Source organism: Balaenoptera borealis, assembly GCF_965194805.1.
Source record: "Balaenoptera borealis genome assembly, chromosome: X".
Classification (NCBI taxonomy): Eukaryota; Metazoa; Chordata; class Mammalia; order Artiodactyla; family Balaenopteridae; genus Balaenoptera; species Balaenoptera borealis.
Window position 1 is genome coordinate 41,337,252 of NC_138881.1, and position 19,938 is coordinate 41,357,189.

General features: G+C 40.4%; 2 protein-coding genes across 14 annotated transcripts in view; one reads left to right on the forward strand and one right to left on the reverse strand.

Annotated features, from left to right (window-relative positions):
- The window catches only part of LOC309621154 (KRAB domain-containing protein 4-like), a 26,729-nt gene continuing 6,791 nt past the window's right edge, over positions 1 to 19,938 (forward strand). Inside the window, exons 1-6 of one of the 13 annotated variants that reach the window (XM_082378276.1) lie at positions 1 to 137; positions 2,366 to 2,434; positions 2,753 to 3,071; positions 9,320 to 9,482; positions 9,801 to 9,899; positions 11,081 to 11,502. In XM_082378276.1, coding sequence (XP_082234402.1) covers positions 2,982 to 3,071; positions 9,320 to 9,482; positions 9,801 to 9,899; positions 11,081 to 11,235 — 507 coding nt within the window. In that variant the 5' untranslated portion in view covers positions 1 to 137; positions 2,366 to 2,434; positions 2,753 to 2,981 and the 3' untranslated portion in view covers positions 11,236 to 11,502. Of the gene's footprint in view, positions 143 to 162; positions 2,435 to 2,752; positions 3,072 to 9,319; positions 9,483 to 9,800; positions 9,900 to 11,080; positions 11,503 to 11,525; positions 11,915 to 19,938 lie in introns of those variants that run through there. The other 12 variants (XM_082378282.1, XM_082378280.1, XM_082378284.1 and 9 more) reach the window with 12 other exon arrangements.
- LOC309621163 (KRAB domain-containing protein 4-like) overlaps positions 14,964 to 19,938 on the reverse strand; it is a 25,622-nt gene continuing 20,647 nt past the window's right edge. Inside the window, exon 6 of the mRNA XM_082378297.1 lies at positions 14,964 to 15,080. The gene's annotated coding sequence lies outside the window, so the exon portion shown is untranslated. The remainder of the gene's footprint in view (positions 15,081 to 19,938) is intronic.

Here is a 19,938-nt window from a genome sequence, read left to right on the forward strand (position 1 = left end):
CCCAAAGCCCGCTCCTGCGCGTGCACAGCGTTCGGGCTCCCGGGGCGACGGCGAGCGGAAGTGCTCTGCTGACCCCGAGGGCGGTGCGAGTTGACGCTTGCGGTTGTTATCTGCCCTGAGACCTGGGGTTCCAGGAGGTGGAGTAAGGGGAGGCGGAGCTGGGGGTGGGCTGGATGGGGAGGTCGGAGGGGCCTTGGGCAATGAGGTCGCGCCCCTGGGGGGTTGAGTGACGGGGCCGTGGTGGTGCGGGGAGGGGGCGGGGCTACGGGGGTCAGCGAGTGATTGATCCATTGCTTGATTCATTCAGCGACCGTTTACTCAGTGCCTAGTAAAGGCGGGGCACCCCTGTGTTTCACAGTAGTCTGTTCAGAATAGCCCTGTGAGTAGGTACTACGATGCTCTTTGTTTTACAGAGAGAAAGCAAGAACAGAAAGGCTGGGAAACCTAACCAAAGTCACACAGTAAAGTGGAGGGATCCTTTTTCTGTTTTCGTTTTTTCGGCATAACGCTTATGCCTTTCCAACAAACACACCCTAAATTTATCCCTTTGCTGGCTCCCTGTCTCTCCCCTGCTAAGAGTATGGCTCCGCAAGATGGGGGAGCTCTGAAGTTTTGTTCACGTAGAACAGTAGAACCCGTAGAACAGTAGAACCCGTAGAACAGTAGAACAGGCACACAGTAGGCCCTGACCTCTTGTTAAACGAATAAAAGCGGCAGAGCAGGCGGTCAGTTTCGTTCCAGAGCCCAGACCTTATCGGGCGGTAATTGAGCTCTTACTGAAGGTCAATTCTTAAAACTAGAGTGAGGCACTGTGCCTTCTGGTGGCAAGGAAAACTTTGGGGTTTTCCTCAACTTGGCTCCATCATGGAGGTTGCTAATTGCATCGCCTGTGTGGTCATTGCCTTTCCGGGGTCAGGGTTCATTAACTGAGCCCACGGCTCAGCAGCTTCAGACACCAGCTGATCTGCCATGGGCTTCCTTAGTTAGACTACAGAAGACCCAGTCTGAGGCCTCAGAAGGAGGTGCGCTCCCCGGGTCAGAGGCAGAGACATGGTCCTGAAGTGATGGTCCCAGCAAAGGTACCTTTGTCTTTGAATCCTTGGGTCCTGCCTCCTTAGAAATAAAATAGCTCCTCTGAGGGGAGTTGGAAGAGGAGCGCCAGCCCAGACCCCAGGGGCGGAGGGGGAAGGCTCACAGGACAGACCCAGATGCTCTGGTTAGAGGGAAGGGGCTCACAGGATAGCAGGTCCTAGAAGAACTGGACCTGCAGTGCCCTCTGTGCCTTCCTTCAGCTGAGAGAGAGCAAGGCTGACTCGGTGACTCAACGTCTAGCCACCATCAAGAGCTGTGTGATGGTGGTCAGTTGAACCCCTATTGGAGGAGAGGGATGAAGGTTACAGACGGATGGCGGGACGCTGCCCTGCTGTAGTGCCTGCAAAGGCAGGATCAGGCTGGAAAGATTGACTACCTGCCTCACGGGACTTTCTCCACTCGTGACACATTTGTGCACACATCATTATAGTTCCCTCTTGTGCCATGGGCTATTTTTGTTTGTTCGTTTGTTTGTTTTTTGTTTTTGGCCGCCCCGCGCGGCATGCGGGATCTTAGTTCCCCAACCAGGGATCGAACCCGCGCCCCCTGCGGTGGAAGCACAGAGACTTAACCATTGGACCGCCAGGGAAGTCCCCTGGGCTAGTTTTGGATTTGAGTCAGTCCCATAGTATAAACAACCCACTTACCTGTAGCGGAAATGTTGCATCTCCTCTACCCTGACTGGATGACCAAAGAGGTGTCTTTGGTTTCTGTGTGTCTGTGACATTTCAGCGTGGTCTCTAGGTAGGCCATCACCTAGCTCTGCTGCCTCTCATTTTGATGCTAGTAACTGGGTCTGGGAAGTGGCTCATCAAGCTCCATCTTGCTGATGAGGCCTGTTGTGCTGATCCTAAGGCAGGGATTGCTACAGTAGCAATGGTTAACAAAAGCTCCTTGCTGAAACTGTGTTTTGAACACCGCCAAATAAGGAAGAGCATGGCGATCAAATGGACATAATGGGAAATAAGGAAGTATTGGGGCGGGAACAGGGTGTTGGTGGCCCACTGAAGGGCGGAAGGAGCCTGGCGCAAGGTCAGTGGTTTCCAGCTCCATGTGGAACTGACCAATACCTGGCCCTTAACCTCCCTCTGCCCCCCTCCATTCCTCCCTCCTCGCCCCTCCCTTCTGCCCTGCGCTCAGCTCTGGTTTGTCTCCTTCCTCCAGACCACAGCAAGTGGTCCCTGTCCTCCAGACTTTGCTCAGGGTCTATCACCTCCAGGGCTCAGTGTGATAATAGGTGATTTGCAATCATTTCTCCTTTTTATTTTACTAGTAAATGATATTGTGAAAAATGAAAAAATGCAAGTACATAAAAGAGGAAAGGTGGAATCACCACTGGAAGGTAAGCAGTGTCAACATTTTCATAAATGCTCTTCTGGACTGCTCTTCCTCAATAAATACATATTGCTTAACAAAGGAGATCGCGCTGCACTTGCTTTCTGGTAACCTACTTTTAAATATGTTAAGAGATGAGAACAGGATTGCATTGCATTTTTAAAGCCCATGTGGTCTTTCCCACGTTGTGTGTCTAATTTTTGATCTGAGTCCCCTTTGCTGGAGGTTTAGTTGCTTCCAAATTGTTGAATGGTGGAAACACCTACAGCTAACATCCTTGTAGCCTGTGCTTATTTATGATTGCCTTTTTATGATACATTTCCAGGCATAGAATTCCTGAGAGAAAGGAGATGTCAGGTTGTTAATGGCTTCCGAGGAGATGTCTTTAAACACAAGTCATAAATCTGTCCAAGCAGAGATAATAAATTCACGTGGAAAACCCACAGGATGTTAGCCGTGTCCCAGGGGAACAGGCTGGCGCTACCAGGCCACGTGTCCAGATCATCCCCGCTGTGGGGCAAGAGTGATTGTTATGAAGCTGGGATGGTGGTCTCATGGCTGTAGGCACTGATCTCGACCCTCCTAATTCTGCCTTCGTAGATCTCCATCCTTTGTCAGGGCAGAGCCAGATGGCCGTGTCCCAGGTGAGTTCCTAATTTACCCCCTACTTTGTTTCCAGTGAATTTGAGGCAGCAATTAGGAAATTATATTGCAGCCTTGAAAAATCTGTCAGTCCCCCTCGGCTCTGGCTGTTTTCTGTTCAACCTGTCATCCACCTCAGGTTCTCCAATCCTTCCCCTCCCCACCAAAAAAAAAAAAGGGGGGGGTGTAGAATGAAAGACACCTCTCAACTACTTCCCTTTGGGAACTGCACTTCCTCTTTTCCTTCTCAGAGAAGATTGTTTACATACATAGAGTTACCTTCCTTCCAGTTCACTTTTTTCTTTTTAATTAGGGAAAATAAGGAAAGTAAATCGATGCTTAATGTTTTAAAATGCATATAAAAATAGTAGCCCAATCATCTGTATTCCTTCTCCACCCAGTACCTCATTCTTCCTCAGAGATGCCCACTTTTAACATTTTGATGATAAGGCACTGTAGGTGCATTTACATCAGTGTAATTAAGTGAAAACAGACGTATGTGTAACATGTTTTTGCACAAATGCCATCACATTCCCATACCCATCTTGCTTTCCCCACATGATTATATCCTGGGTGTTGTTTCTCATCAATACAGAAAGATTATTTCAGTTCCTATTTCGTGGTATGGATGTATCATTTAACTATTTCTCTATTCGTAGATATTGGGGTTTTTATTCATTTTTTTTTACTATTATAAACAGTGCCTCATGAACAGCTTTCTATGTATCTATAAGCTCAGTAGTATAAGTGTTGTGGAGGGTTCACATGGAAATCAGATTGCTGAATAAAAGCCTGGAAAACTGGATCACAGAAATTATCTGGTCTTCGAAAATTAATGAAAGTAGTAATTATGAAGGATTTGGGAGTACAAATTTAAATGTAAGATGAAAAGGCACCCAATTCATTTTATGAAGCCACTTAAATTTGATGAAGATACTACAAAAAAGAAAATTATAGACCAGCTTCGCTTAAGAATATGAATGCCCAAAATTTTAAAATATTCTGCATAGAACAGTAATAAATTGAATTACACATTTTTTAAAGTAATGCATGCACAGGGTAAAAATTTCAAGCAAAAGCTTTGTTCAAGAAAAGGTAAAAAATAATTCTCCCTCTCACTCTGTCCCCATGTCTCCTTCTTCAGTGTTTCATACATTCTTCCAGAGATAATGTATGCATCTCTATCTAGATACATGAATCTCTTAAAAAAATTTTTTTTTACAAATTAAAACACATTCTGGTCCTTGTCTTAATGATCATTCCATTGCAGTTGTACATAGCTTATCCCAGGGATTCTGAACTGTGGAACTATCACCATTTTGGGCCAGATTATTCTTTGTTGTTTGGGACGGTCCTGTGCATTTTAGCATGTATAGCAGCATCCCCGGCCTCTATCCGCTAGATGCCAGTAGCACTCCCTCCCCCAGTTTTGACAACCAGAATGTCTCCCAACATTGCCAAATGTCTCCTGGGGGACAAAATTACACAAGGTTTCAAACCAGTGGTCTACCTTATTTACAAAAATAGCCACTTGATATTCTACTGGATGGAAATGCCATTTATTATTTACCTTTCTCCTAGTGATGTATATTTAGGATATTTCTAGGCTTTTGCTACCATAAACAACATAGCAGTGAATATCCATGTACATTCCAGTTGTATGCATGTGAGTATATCTTTCTAGAAGTGACATTTCTAGGTCAGTGGCTACACACATTTTGAATTTTGATTTAAGATTGTCAAATTGCCCTCCAAATAGCATGTAGCAGTTTGTACTCCTGGCACAGTATGACGCCTTTTCCCATAAACAGGCAATCACAGTGATTTTTGCCATTGTGAGGGGAAAAAAGAGTGGTGCATTTTAATTTGCATTTCTTGAATTGAGTGTCTGTTCATATTTTTAAATGCCATTTGCACTTTTTCCTTTCAGATGATTATTCTAAGTTGTTTGCCCATTTTTCTCTTGGGTGTGGAATTACTTTGATTGCTGATTGCTAGCTCTTTATGTTAACTTAATAAGTAAATTAGACCTCTATCATGTATGTTGTAAATATTTTTTCATGGTTTCTCATTTGACTGGGTTTACGTATCTTGGAGAGTAGACACTTAAATTTTTAAAATGTGGTCTAATTTCACAATCCTTAGTGGCTTCTAGATTTCATGCATTGCTTCAAAAGGCTTTTGTGAGTCAAGATTATAAAAATGTCATTTCAGTTATGGGGAAAGGAGTGGTTAATGAATGATGGTGGCACAACTGAGTTTCCATCTGGATGGAAACAAAGGTAGACTCTTCTACATCATATGAAAGTAAAATGCCAGATTGATTAAAGAACTACATATATATTTGAGAAATTAGATGAAAATTTAAGAGGATATTTCTGTAACCTTGCTCAATGCAAGAAATATTTTTAATGAAATACAAAACCCAGAAACCATACAGAGAAAGACTGTCAGATTAGACTGCATTAAAATGTTAAAATCTGTACAGTCAAAATACATTTGAGGCTGAAAGGCAGTGCATATGATACACAGAGGATTTATATACAGAAAATGCAAACTGATGATACAAAAAAGACCAAAAATGTGATAGAAAAATAGAAAGATAGTACAGGCAATCCAAAAAAAAAAGGGGTGATGCCATAAGGGAAGATGTTTACCTTTTCCTTATGGCTCATTTTTATTCCTCCTTTTCTGTTGCATTCCAGCAAATGAAACCAGTCTTGTCCCTTCTACTAACTGTTTGCCTTCCAGGTGGAAGTGTGTGTGTATGTGTGTGTGGGGGGGGGGGTGTACAAAAAACCCCAAAATTTTTGCACGGGTTGTTTTTAATGAAAATATGCTCCTACTATGCATACTCTGCTTTTTTTCATTTAACAAAAATATATCAGACATCCTTTCATGTCAGCCAGTTTTTATAATGGCCATTTTAGAGTATAGCCATAACAATTTATTTAACCACTCTGTCATCCACCCAGTCCAGATGCAGCTTGTTGACTGTCAGGGTTCATTCTTATCAGAAGCAATGTTGCCTGGTGATATAGCTGTCATGCCACCATTATTAGATTCCCAGGAACACAGGACATTGAGGGTCATCTCCCCTGACTTTTTGCTAATACAAATAATGCTGCCTTGACCATCCTTATGGCCATATAAATATTTCAGTAGGATAGAGTCCTGGTTAAAATAGGAGGAAAAAAATGTAATAGGTACTGCCAAACTACCTGTCAACCAGCCTTCTGTGAGAATCCTCATGTTCCTATATGAGGACCAGTGGCTCATGAACAGTGAGCCACTCGTGAACAGTGGCTCTTCTCTATCTTTTGAATGTTTACCAACCTTATAGGTAAAAGACAGTATCTTACTGTTTAATTAGCATGTATTTGAACTTTAATGAGGTTTATAATCTATTTGTATATTTATGCTTATATTTTTGTTGCTATGGATCTTTTGTCCATTCTATTGAGTTGTCTTTTCTTAACTGACATCAAGAAGTCTAGGGTAACAATCCTAGAAAGGGCACTGCTGCATTAAAGAGTATTTGCAACATACATTTTGATGTATATAACCTGTTGCTCCACCCCCTCCCCCCCCCCGAAGGCAATAAATAGTTTATCACTTCTTTGGTGTTTTTCTACACACTTGACTGCAGTAGGTATTATCAACCTGTTTAATGTTTAAGAAGCTGAAGGGTATAAATAAGTCCTGGAGATCTAATGCCCAGCATAGTGATTATAGTCAGTAGTACTGTATTATAAACTTCAAAGTTGCCGAGAGACTAGATCTTAATTGTTCTCACTACAAAAAAGAAATGATAATTGTGTGATGTGATAGAGGTGTTAGCTAATGCTGCTGGACTGGTGGTAATCATATTGCAAAATATAAATGTATCAAATCAACACATTGTACATCTTAAACTTACACAATGTTATACGTTAATTATTTCTCAATAAGAAAAAGAATCTGAAGGGTGATAAATGGTATACTATTATAAATTTATTTCACATTCCTCCAGTTATACTGTATTAGGTTGTGGTCTCTTTCTTAAAGATTTGTTAGAATTTTAGTGTATGAAGGAAATTAGATCATTGTTATGTAGCTTACAAATATTTTTACCACTTTGATACTGATGTTTGAGAATTTAAAAAATTATTTTCTTTCTGCTATTTAGAAATTTCTAATGTCTAGGTAATCAAGTTTGCCAGTCTTTAGCTATATGTCTTCTGAATTTGCGGATGGCTTAGAAAGACTTTTGCCACTCTAGAATTATAAAAACTTTCAACTAGTAATTTTATGGTCATCCTGCACACATTTAAATCTCTGACATATCTGTAATTTATTTTGGAGTTCGGAGTGGGATAGCTAATGCAGCTTTATGGTATGCTTTTTCCCTGCATAAATACCTAGCCAGATTTTGCTAATGACTTCTTTTCTACAGCGATTTGAGATACTTTCATTCTGAACTAAATTCTGACCCTGTGTGTGTAGGATCTGTTAGTGGTTTTTAACTTTCTTCATTGTCATTACTGAAGCATAACACTAAGTATAGCATGAATAAAATTCTTCCTCCTCATTAGGGAAATCTGACCTTGAGTTAACCTGGTTTTAGCTTTGTGTCCCTGGAAACCCAATAATGGTGGAATGACAGCTGTATTACCAGGCATTGTTACTTAGGATCAAAATGACTCTTTTCTTTTCTTTTTAATCTGTACAAATCAAGCATGTTATTTATATAGCAAGGAAGCACTCATTTATTCTCCATTTAAATACCAGACTTGAGATTTAAGATCACGTTTGGCAGTGTACTGCAGGATGCTAAATAAGACTTCACTCATATCGCTTCGGATTTCTTGATATCTTGTTACGTTTTCCATCATCCACTGGAACAATTAGTTCAGCTTCCTTAATCTAAACTCGAAGTTTCCCGGATGTAAAAGCCAAAATGACTCTTGATTGGTAAACAAACTGCACCTGGACTGGGAGGATGGTGAATAACTGAAAATAGCTGGTAGGAAGCCACCGATTTGGATTTTCCTGAGTCCAGTGTAACTCTCATAACTGGGCATGTCCTTTGCCAGGACCTTGGAAGATGTGCCCAGGGGCCTGTTACAAGAGATACTGGTACATGGAGCAGCTTCCGGCTTCTAAGCCAGATACTGCCTGCACTCGCCAGTGTGGCCCTGTTCCCGGGCACCTCAGGCGGGCAGGGGCAGGTTGAGCTACTGGATTGTACTGAGAACTCCTCTTGCTGGCGTCACTGCCCTTTGGCCCACTGTTTCCTGTCTCGCTCTGCAAAGCTGAGTAAACTGGTGCCACATATGGCCCATGGGGGCCTTGTGGGTGCAAAATGTCTCCTTGAATTTAAGGCCACCAAGGGTGGGTGGGACAGGATGGGATCCAGAATGTAAATAGGTGGATTATTGCTCTCTGATAGGAATCCAGGCACTTAGAGAAGTAAATTCTTATTTGGTGGTGATAAGATCAAATACAGACCTTTACTTTTTTACCTCAATCTGCTGACCAGGCCAGATACAGTCCTGTTCTTTGACTCATGATTGACTGGATAATCCGCACTGCTGGTCATGATTGAGTAGTTGTGTTTCGAACTGTTTGTTCTAGATCTACATCCCCTTCAAAGCCTTCTCTGTCAGCCCTAAGCAGAACTGACTTCTCCCTCTTCTGGGTTCCCTGCCCTACCTCTGCCATTGCCTCCTTCCTTTCCTCCCGCCCTTTCATGTATGAGTTTGTAAGTGTTGTTTTTCTCCCTCTACTAGACTGTATGTAGCTCCTTCAATTCAGGAGGTGTTTGTTTTTATTAACCTTTACATCCTAAGAACTTATCAGCTTGGTCTCCAGTCAATAAATACGTGTTGGAAGAATGAATTTCCAGGGTAAGACATTTCTAACACTCGATCTCTTTCCCCATAGAGTTTAAAATAATTTTAGTTACATAAGCACCCTATATACTATACTATGTCAAATTGTGGATGGTGAACAGCGTAAGAACAATTACGTAGGGAAAGGCAATGCAGTGTCTAAAAAGTGCGTGCGGAAACCAGACTGAATGGACTTTAATCCTTAATTCCTGCCTGTGTGACCCTGGGCAGGTGACCTCACGCTCTGTGAGCCTTCCTGTCCTCATCTGTCAGGGTTCTCCTGGGTGGTGGGGAGGACTGAAATCTTTCTACGTGTGAAGGATGTAGGATGGGCACAGAGTGGGCACTTGATGTAACATACTGTCTCCGTCCTCAAGCCAATCACTGGGCTAAGGAGGAGTGTGCTGTTGCAGGGAACCTTGACCTTCAGGGACATGTTTGTGGACTTCACCCTGGAGGAGTGGCAGCAGCTGGACGCCACTCAGAAGAACCTCTGCAGGGATGTCATGCTGGAGAACTACAGCCACCTGGTCTCCGTGGGTGAGGGACCCTCCACAGGGTGACTGGAACACACCCCCTCATGTCTCCCTCTCTCTCGGCTGCTGCAGCTCAGGGGCGTCTGGGCCCTGAATGAGTCGGGCCTCAGGCTCATGGTCAAGAATTCATAATGGCGTTTGCACCCTGCACGGGATGTCCGTGCTCTCACCTTCTCTGTGGATGGTCTGCACTGAGGGCCCGCTAGCTGGGCTCACGGGGCAGTCACCGAGGCCAGACCATCTCTGCCCTGCAAGGATGGGCCTCGGTTCCGGAATGCCTCATGTGTCAATAACAAAGTCCTCTGTCATTTCCCCTTAACAGGATACCTTATGGCCCAACCAGGTAGGATCTTCAGGTTGGGACAAGGAGAAGAGGAGGCCAGGATGGCAGCTGGAGAAAGCCCAACACGGAGGTGTCCAGGTGAGCCTGCGCCGGGCCAGTTGGGCCATGGCGAGGGGACCTGGTGGGTCAGGGAGAGCTTGACCTCGGGGGCGCGCCCAGGAGTTCTCAGAAACCCCAAACTTGGGGGCATAATTCAGGTCTGATGGAACGAGCTGCTGTGATATCCACACGGTGCCCCGCCTGCTGCCCCTCTGCAGCCCCTTGTTCTTGGGGTTCAGACAGAGGCAGCCACTGCTGTTCTGTAGATCCCGTCTCCACCTTCCAGCATCTGGGTGGCTAGGGAGACGTGCCCAGCCTTGTCTCCTTCCTCCTCCCTCTCCTTTCTGGAAGCTGTTGGGACTTTCCCCCTCTCTTGGGCATTTGCATGTTCATCAGAAGACAAGCAGATGGAGGGGTGATGTTTCCTCTTTACTTGGCATATTGTGGGCCCTCGAAGTCTGAAACACAGTCTTTAACCTCAGGGAAATTATCCTACCTGGTTTACTGGAGTTGGGATGGACAAAAAAGCTTTGCTAGTGACCTTCAGCTCTACCAGGCAAGTGAGAATGGTCTCATAGAGATTGTCCTCCAATATTTATAATGATATAATATCAATCCTATACAAACCCTTTAGGAAAATAAGGAGGAAAAAATTCCCAGCAAGTTTTTTAGACCAGCATTACCCTGACACCTGACCAAGAAATTAAAGGGAAAGAAAAGTACAGACCAATAAATTTCATGAATATTGATGTACAAACCCTTAACAAAATATTTAGCAAATGGAATCCAATAATATTTGAAAATGAATGCAAGGTTAACATTCAGAATTCAATTTAGTTAAATATATTAACAGAATAAAGGCAAAAACATATGATCATCTCAATGGCTACAGGAAAATAATGTGGCAAAATTAATATATGTTCATGATAAAAAAAAACCCTTAATAAACTAGGAATAGAAAGGAACTTCCCCAATCTGTTAAAGGGCATCTACAAAACGCCAACACCATATTGAATGGTACAAGCCTAAACACTTTCTCTCAAGCTCATTAATTCTTTCCTTGGCTGTAATGAGTCTATGATGAGCCTGGCATCCCTAGGAGTAAGACTGATGGGTGCCAACAGAATTGCTGTTTAATATTACAATCAGAAAAAGGCAAGATTTGGGAATTCCCTGGCCTAACCAGGGACTAACCACTGGACTCCGCACTTCCATTGCAGAGGGCTCGAATTCGATCCCTGGTCGGAGAACTAAGACCCTGCAAGCCAGGTGGTACGGCGAAAAAAAAAAAAAGGCAAGATTCAAAGAGAGTCTGAGGGCAAATGCTTCATTAAAAAGTGAGGGTCCCAGGCTTCCCTGGTGGCACAGTGGTTGAGAGTCTGCCTGCCAATGCAGGGGACACGGGTTCGAGCCCTGGTCTGGGAAGATCCCACATGCCACGGAGCAGCTGGGCCCGTGAGCCGCAATTGCTGAGCCTGCGCATCTGGAGCCTGTGCTCCACAACAAGAGAGGCCGCGATAGTGAGAGGCCCACGCACTGCGATGAAGAGTGGCCCCCACTTGCCACAACTAGAGAAAGCCCTCGCACAGAAATGAAGACCTAACACAGCCATAAATAAATTAATTAATTAATTTTTAAAAAACTATTAAAAAAAAAAAAGTGAAGGTCCCTTGCTGAGTTCCCAGACCTGAGCCAAATTTTAGATCTGGAACCAATTGTCTAGAGAGGTGCCTATGAGGTTCGTCCCTCATAAGAAGAACCCTACAACATTGTAGCAAACATAAAATACTTACCTTAGTCCCTTCCCAAAGGAACCTATGGCCATTTATCTGGGTGACTATAGTCACTGGGGAAAAGGGAATATTTTTAGGACTACTGGACACAGCTTTCTGAGTTGACATTAATACCCAGACATGCAAAGCATAACCATGGCCCTCCTGTTAAGAGTGGGGGCTTACTGGGTACAGGTGTTACACTGAGTCCTGGCTTAAACCTGATTCACAGTGGCCCACTGCACATGCAGACCCACCCAGTGGTGATTTCCTCAGTCTCCTAGTGTATAATTGGAATTCATATACTTAGAAGTTGGACCATTTACTACCTCTCTCCTCACCTGTAAAGTTTGTTAGCTGATAATTTATTTAACAGTATTTAGTGGTTACAGAGTAAAGAACTATGGAGATAACTTATTTTTATCCAAAAAAAATCACATACAGACATTACAATCACAGGATACCCATTTTTAAGATGCAAAACATATACTCAAAACCATACACTCAGACAACCACATGGAAAAGGAATAGGGAATATATAGACGTATGTGAAAATGGGGTCATTTTAAGAAGAGAATGGTGTCATATATTAAAGACAAAGCTGAATGGGAAAATGGATTGGAAGACAGAATCAAGTATGCACAAGATCATTTTATTGGTAGTTTCTGCAGACAACATTTAAAAAATTAAAAAATCAATAATCCTACCACCCAAGTGATAATCTGGATAATCTGCTTAATAATTTGGTGTATTTCCTTCTGAGCTTTTTGTTCTGTGTCTACCTATACACACATACCTAAAACAGATACAAATATAAAACAAATATATTTGTATACATATATATGTGCAAATAATTTTACTCAGCATAAAACTGCTATTTTTCTGCCATCCAGAATCACTGATATAATGGTGCATTATCCATCCTTGATGTATTTTTTTATAATGTAAATTATGTGGTACATTATGTTTTTTCACTTAGCCAATTACCATGAACATTTCCCCAAATCCTCAAACATGAGAAAATTTTTAATTAGTGCATACTATTCTATCTTATTGATATGTCAGTTTTTAATTAATTGACTATTGGATATTCAATTTATTTTTTTTTATTTTAAATAATATTGTGTTAAGGGAGATAAGCTGAAAATTAAAGATCTTTTATTGACTAATAAAATGAGGCATAAATGTAACCATAAAATGATTACCCTTAAATATTAAGTTGTAAGCACTGTTCCTAAGTGAGGTGTGCCAAAGCTTAATATGTGCCTTTTCTGTAAGGGGTTTGCATTTCTGCACTGAAAGTGCTGATGAATATGTGTAAGATCTCCTGTTTGAGCTCCTTTGTTTCAGGGATCATGATGACTCATCCTCTGTCACACCACTTAAGGAAGCAATTTTTCTATTTTGTTTAAGAAGTAAACTGGGAGTTTGCCCTAGCTAGAATTAATAATTTTTGCTTTATATTTTTCTTTCAAAAATGTCATCCTCTACTCCACAGTGAACATATCTTAATGATTGCTTGTTTGCAACCTCTGCACCTTTCACACAAAATGTGTGGTATAGACTATGGAACATATTTCTCTCATAATTTCTAACACAGTTTTCTAAACTCATTAAATTCTTTGTTTTTCCTCAGCATAAATTCTCTGATAGGCAAGGACATTTAAATTCTTTCTAAAGTCTTTTCCACATCAATATATTCACAGTTTTGCCACTTATGAATTCTCTGGTATACAGTTCTCCACTTGTGTAAGAATTCTGGGTGAAAAATTGATCACATTTATTATATGCTTCTGGAATTATACTTTTGTGCCTTTTATTAAGTTAAATGAACATTAAATAATATATGAAGAGTTTTTGACATTTTTTGATATTTATAAGGTTACTCCCCAGGATGAATTGATATATAATATAATGAGGTGTAACTAGTGAAATTATCTCACACTAAAGTATATTAATAGGTTTTCTCTCCTGTATGACTTTTCTGATGTTTAATGAGAGTTGACTTCCCACTGAAGGCTTTGCCACATTCTCTGCATTCATAAGGTTTCTCTCCTGTATGAGTTCTGTGATGTACAATGAGAGTTGATTTCACACTGAAGGCTTTGCCACATTTACTACATTCATAGGGTTTTTCTCCTGTATGAATTCTCTGATGTTTAATGAGAGTTGACTTCCTACTGAATGCTTTCCTACAGTCACTGCATTCATAGGGTCTCTCTCCTGTATGAATTCTCTGATGTTTAGTCAGTGGTGACTTTTCACTGAAGGCTTTCCCACATTCATTGCATTTATAGGGTTTTTCTCCTGTATGAGTTCTGTGATGTACAATAAGGGTTGACTTCTCACCAAATGCTTTCCCACATCTTCTGCATTCATAAGGTTTCTCTCCTGTATGAGTTCTATGATGGACAGAGAGGTGTGATTTTCCACTGAAAGTCTTCCCACATATGCTGCATTCATAGGGTTTCTCTCCTGTATGAACTCTCTGATGAACAGAAAGGTGTGACTTTCCCCTGAATCCTTTTCCACATTTACTGCACTCATAAGGTTTCTCTTTTGTATGAGTTCCCTGATGTTTAATGGGGGTGGGCGTCTCATCAAAGGCTTTCCCATGTTTATTGCACTCAGGTTTCTCACCTGTATGAGTCCTTTGATGTGTAAGGCTGGATTTACCACATTTGATAGCTTCATAAAATGCTTGTCTAATGTGTGTTTTTTCATGTCTAATTAGGTGATACGAACTCTTAAAAACTTTTGCACATTCACCACATACAAATGGTTTCTCTCCTGTATGAGTTCGCTGATGTTTAATCAGAGTTGACTTCTGGATAAATGTTTTCCCACATTCACTGCATTCATACAGCTTCTCCCCTGTATGAGTCCTCTGGTGTGCAATGAGGGTTGACTTCTGGCTGAAGGTTTTTGCACATTCACAGCATTCATAAGGTTTCTCTCCAGTGTGAGTTCTCTGATGTACAACAAGGTTTGCTTTCTGGATAAACACTTTTCCACATTCAGAACATTTATAGAATTTCTCCCCAGTTTGAATTCTTGGACTTTTATTAAGGGCTTGCTTATGGTGGAGGGCTTTTCCATGTTCATTAGGCTCAAAGAATTTCTCTCCAGGTTGAGCTTTATCATCAAGATTAGAATGGAAGCATAATTTCCAATATGCCTTACATTCATCATATTTCTTTCTTACATAGCTTCTACTTTGACTAAGAAAATTTAAATTATGTTTTGAACACTTTCCCCATGAATCATATTTAGGGAGTCTGTCTTACAGAAACAAAGTTTGTGCTTGGATAAATGATTTTTCTGTATGTTATGAATTCTTGGCCACTTCCATCCTTCAGTGTTTCCTTATCAACGGATGCAGCTTGCCACAGAGGTTTGTCTTGGCTTTCCTTGTGATTATCTATCGGGTTACCAACTTGCCAGAATTCTAGGGAAAAAATGCAATGAATCATCAAACTTGTAAATATTTCTACTATAATGTTATGGCATAAAATTAATTCATAAATGCCCTGCTGTGAACTCCTATTAATGGACCTGAGCTGATGTGGATGAACCCTCCCTATGCTCCACCACCGCCACCTCCCTCAACTGTAAATACAAAGAAATGCTGGCCCATATTTAACAGAAAATAATTTAATACCCAGTCAAGCTCAAAACCAAGAAAAGAAAGTTTTTAGGTGTCAAAACTGAAGTGAGAGTTTAAAGTGATGGGGTGAACAGAAACTGAAGGTTGAAGATTTGCAGGGCAATCCAGACCACAGGGCACAAATGTTCAGGAAACTAGAATATAATTTGCACTTAAAGTAGGAGCCACAAAGGGCATCCATGCGTGTTAAACAGGAACTAGAAAGACTCCCCACTGGTCAAGGAAATTGGAAAGAAGGATATTATATATAAGAAATCAAAAGCCTGATATGATACTATATATAGAAATCCCTAAACACTCCACACAAAAACTACTAGAACTGATAAATTCAGCACAGTAGCAGGATACAAGATTAACATCCAGAAATCAGTTACATTTCTTTACACTAACAGTGAAATATCAGAAAGGGAAAGTGAATAAACAACCCCTTTTAAAATCACATCAAAAAAATGAAATACCTAGGAATAAACTTGACCAAAGAGGTGAAAGACTTATATGCTGAGAACTATAAAACATTGATAAAGGAAAGTGAAGAGGACTTGAAGAAAAAATATCCCATTGTCTTGGATTGGAAGAATTGTTAAAATGGCCATACTACCCAAAGCAACCTATAGATTTAATGCGATCCCTATCAAATTACCCATGACATTTTTCACAGAACTAGAACAAATAATCCTAAAATTTATATGGAACCATAAAAGACCCAGAATTGCCAAAGCAATCCTGAGGAAAAAGAACAAAGCAGGAGGCAAAACCCTCCCAGACTTCAGACAATACTACAAAGCCACAGTAATCAAAACAGCATGATATTGGCACACAGACATATGAATCAATGGAACAGAATAGAGAGCCCAGAAATAAACCCACACACCTACAGTCAATTAATTTTCGACAAAGCAGGCAAGAATATACAATGGAGAAAAGACAGTCTCTTCAGCAAGGTGTTTTGGGAAAGTTGGACAGCTGCATGTAAATCAATGAAGTTAGAACACACCCTCACACCACACACAAAAATAAACTCAAAATGGCTTAAAGACTTAAATATAAGACATGACACCATAAAACTCCTAGACGAGAACATTCTCTGACATAAATCCTACCAATGTTTTCTTAGGTCAGTCTACCAAGGCAATAGAAATAAAAGCAGAAATAAACAAATGGGACCTAATCAAACTTATAAGCTTTTGCACAGCAAAGGAAACCATAAACAAAATGAAAAAAACAACCTACGAAATGGGAGAAAATATTTGCAAATGATGTGACCGACAAGGGCTTAATTTCCAAAACATACAAAGAGCTCATACAACTCAATAACAAAAAAAAACAGCCTAATAAAAAAAATGGGCAGAAGACCTAAATAGACATTTCTCCAAAGAAGACATACAGATGGCCAATAGGCACATGAAAAGATGCTCAACATCGCTAATTATTAGAGAAATGCAAATCAAAACTACAATGAGGTACCACCTTGCACCGGTCAGAATGGCCATCATTTAAAAGTCTACAAATAACAAAAGCTGCATGAGGATGTGGAAAAAAGGGAACCCTTCTATAATGTTGGTGGGACTGTAACTTGGTGCAGCCACTATGGAGAACAGTATGGAGGTTCCCCTAAAAACTAAAAATAGAGTTGCTATATGATCCAGCAATCCCACTCCTGGGCATATATCTGGACAAAACTATAATTTGAAAAGATACATGCACCCCTATGTTCATAGCAGCACTATTAATAATAGCCAGATATGGAAGCAACCTAAATGTCCATTGACAGATGAATGGATAAAGAAGATGTGGCATACACACACACACACAGACACACACAGACACACACAATGAAATATTACTCAGCCATAAAAAGAATGAAATAATGCCATTTGAAGCAACATGGATGGACCTAGAGATTATCATACTAAGTGAAGTCAGAAAGAGAAAGACAAATACCATATGATATCACTTATATGTGGAATCTAAAATATGATACAAATGAACGTATCTATGAAACAGAAACAGACTCACAGACATAGAGAACAGACTTGTGGTCTGTTCCAGGGTCTCTGTGCCAAGGTGGAGGGGGCACAGGGGAGGGATGGATTGGGAGTTTGGGACTAGCAGATGCAAACTATTATGTATAGAATGGATAAACAACAAGGTCCTACTGTATAGCACAGGGAACTATATTCAATATCCTGTCATAAACCATAATGGAAAAGAATATATATATATAACTGAGTTACTTGCTGTACAGCAGAAATTAAACACAACATTGTAAATCACCTATACTTTAATAAAATTAAAAAAAATCAAAAGCCTAGTTCTGTAACTCAATCCAAATGATTATAAGTGTAGTACAGAGCCCATAAGCTGAAATATTAAACTAAAAATTGGTCCTGTATTAGTAGGTTCCTAGTAGTGGCAAGCTTTCCAAAAAATATATTCTTATGTTTTTATAGCTTAGGGATCACAGGATATCTATGGAATACCAATTTTCACTGAAGAGTTCACAGTAAAAAATTAACAACTTCACAAGGAAATGACCCATCATGAAAGAGAATCAGCAGATACATTTAAAGATACTCCCATTCCTAGAACTGTAGCTAGTAGAACCATGTGAACTTCAAAATAAATATATTTAAACTATTCAAAGAAATAAGGTAAGAACTAGACTATGGGGGAAAAAACTAGGAAAATTATATACAGGCATTATTTTTAAAACTCTAAATAAAGAGGTTGAACAGTAGATAGAAGTTGAACTTCTATCTACTACTTCTATCTAGTCACAGATAAAGACAGATTTAACAAATTAGATGACAGATCTTGAGAAATCACCCAGAATGTAGCATGAAGAGCTAACAATGGAAATATGGTAAGAGAAATAGAGAAATGATAAGTTCCAAAATAGGTTTAATAGCAAATCCAAATGGAAGACTAGAGAAAAAGGGAGAGGGGGCAATATGCCAAGCAACGGGTTAACAGAGCAACTCTGAGACTGCTATACTTAGAAAGGGCAGCTTGCAAGGTTGGCCCTTGGCTGCCATCTGGGAATCTGGAGTTCAGGAATGTCCCCACCACTGCCTAACTGATAAGGCTGCTTGTACAAACAATGTGATTTAAGCAGAACATTTCCTTTCCTTCTGGGGGTCTGGAATTTTGGTATGTGCTAGGCAGTCTGTGATGTGAGGACGCTGACTGAGTCTCTAATGGGCTTTCCTGGGCATAAACATCACACACATGTTGCTGCACTTTCACTGCTGGGAGAAGTGTGCCCTGTGTGACCCTAGGTGGGAGGGAGAGAGCATAAGGAACCCTGTACATGGAGTCCTCCAGATTCTGCTAATGTCTTTTTCCCTTATGCTCTAGTTGTATATCCTTACTATATCACTGTAATAAATTTTAGCTGTAAATACAACTAGATGCCAAGTCCTGGGAGTCCCTCTCAAGAATCTCTGAATGTGGTAGTGGTCTTGGGGGACCCCCAATCTAGGCAATATTTGAAGAAACAGTGACTGGCAGTTTTCTGGTATGGAAGAAAGGCATGTATCCTACCCTTAAATGTCCAGAGTCCTGAGTGTGGTAAATAAAAGCAAATCTGCACCTAGACACAGTTCTGTGTAACCGTAAGACTTTAAGAAAGTACGTATTGAAAGCTACCATGGAGAAATTTTTAAAATCACCTATAAAGAAACAATTAGGTCAGCAATAGATTTCATCAGCTAAAAAAGAAGCCAAAAGATTAAATATTTTCAAAGTCCTGAGAGAAGATGTCACCTTAGAACTCTATCCCCAGATCAATTATTGCAATGAAAGATGACAAATAAAGATGTTTTTGGACAAGAAAAGACAGAGAATTTGCCACACACAAAGCCTGCTAAGAATAATGCTTAGTATTGAATTATTCAGGAGGAAAATGACCAAAGGGGAAAAAGGCAGGGGGGAGGGTAAAGAAAATCCAGCAAAGGCAGGAAAAAAGGGGTAAAGGAAAAGCAGGATATCTAGAAAATGCAATAAAATAAGAAATACAAATAAAGTAGTAGCACAATAAGTATCAACCCCATTAATTATAGGCCCACCATATTAAATTGTACTTTTAAAAATCAGCTATATGTTTTCAAAAGATAATTAGAGCCAAAAGAGAGAAATGGTGAAAATAAAATCATAGAAATATACCTGGCACTTAATAACCAAAGGAAAATTGGTAAGACAATGCTTATGTTATACAAAACAGACTGACCTGGATGCCAAAAGCAAGTAAGGACAGAATATGACAATATTATAAAGCAATTTCACTTACATAGATGCTAAACTCTTAAATATACAAGGCAAATTGATTCTATTTATGACAGAAAAAAGGTTATACATCTAGTAATGTTGAAAATGTATATACCCTACTATGTATTCCACATATAGTTATACCAGAGAGAAATTCTGCAAATATGTACATGTACAAGAATGGCAACAAGATATTAGAAACAACCAAATGCCCAGCAATAGAGGCTTGGATTGATGGACTGTGATACTCAGATGTTGGAATGCTATGCAGGAGTGAAAAATGAATGAACTAAATCAAAAATAAATGAACATATCTGCATAGCTAAACTCAAAGGGTAACACTGAATACTGAAAGAAAGTTGTAGAAAGACCC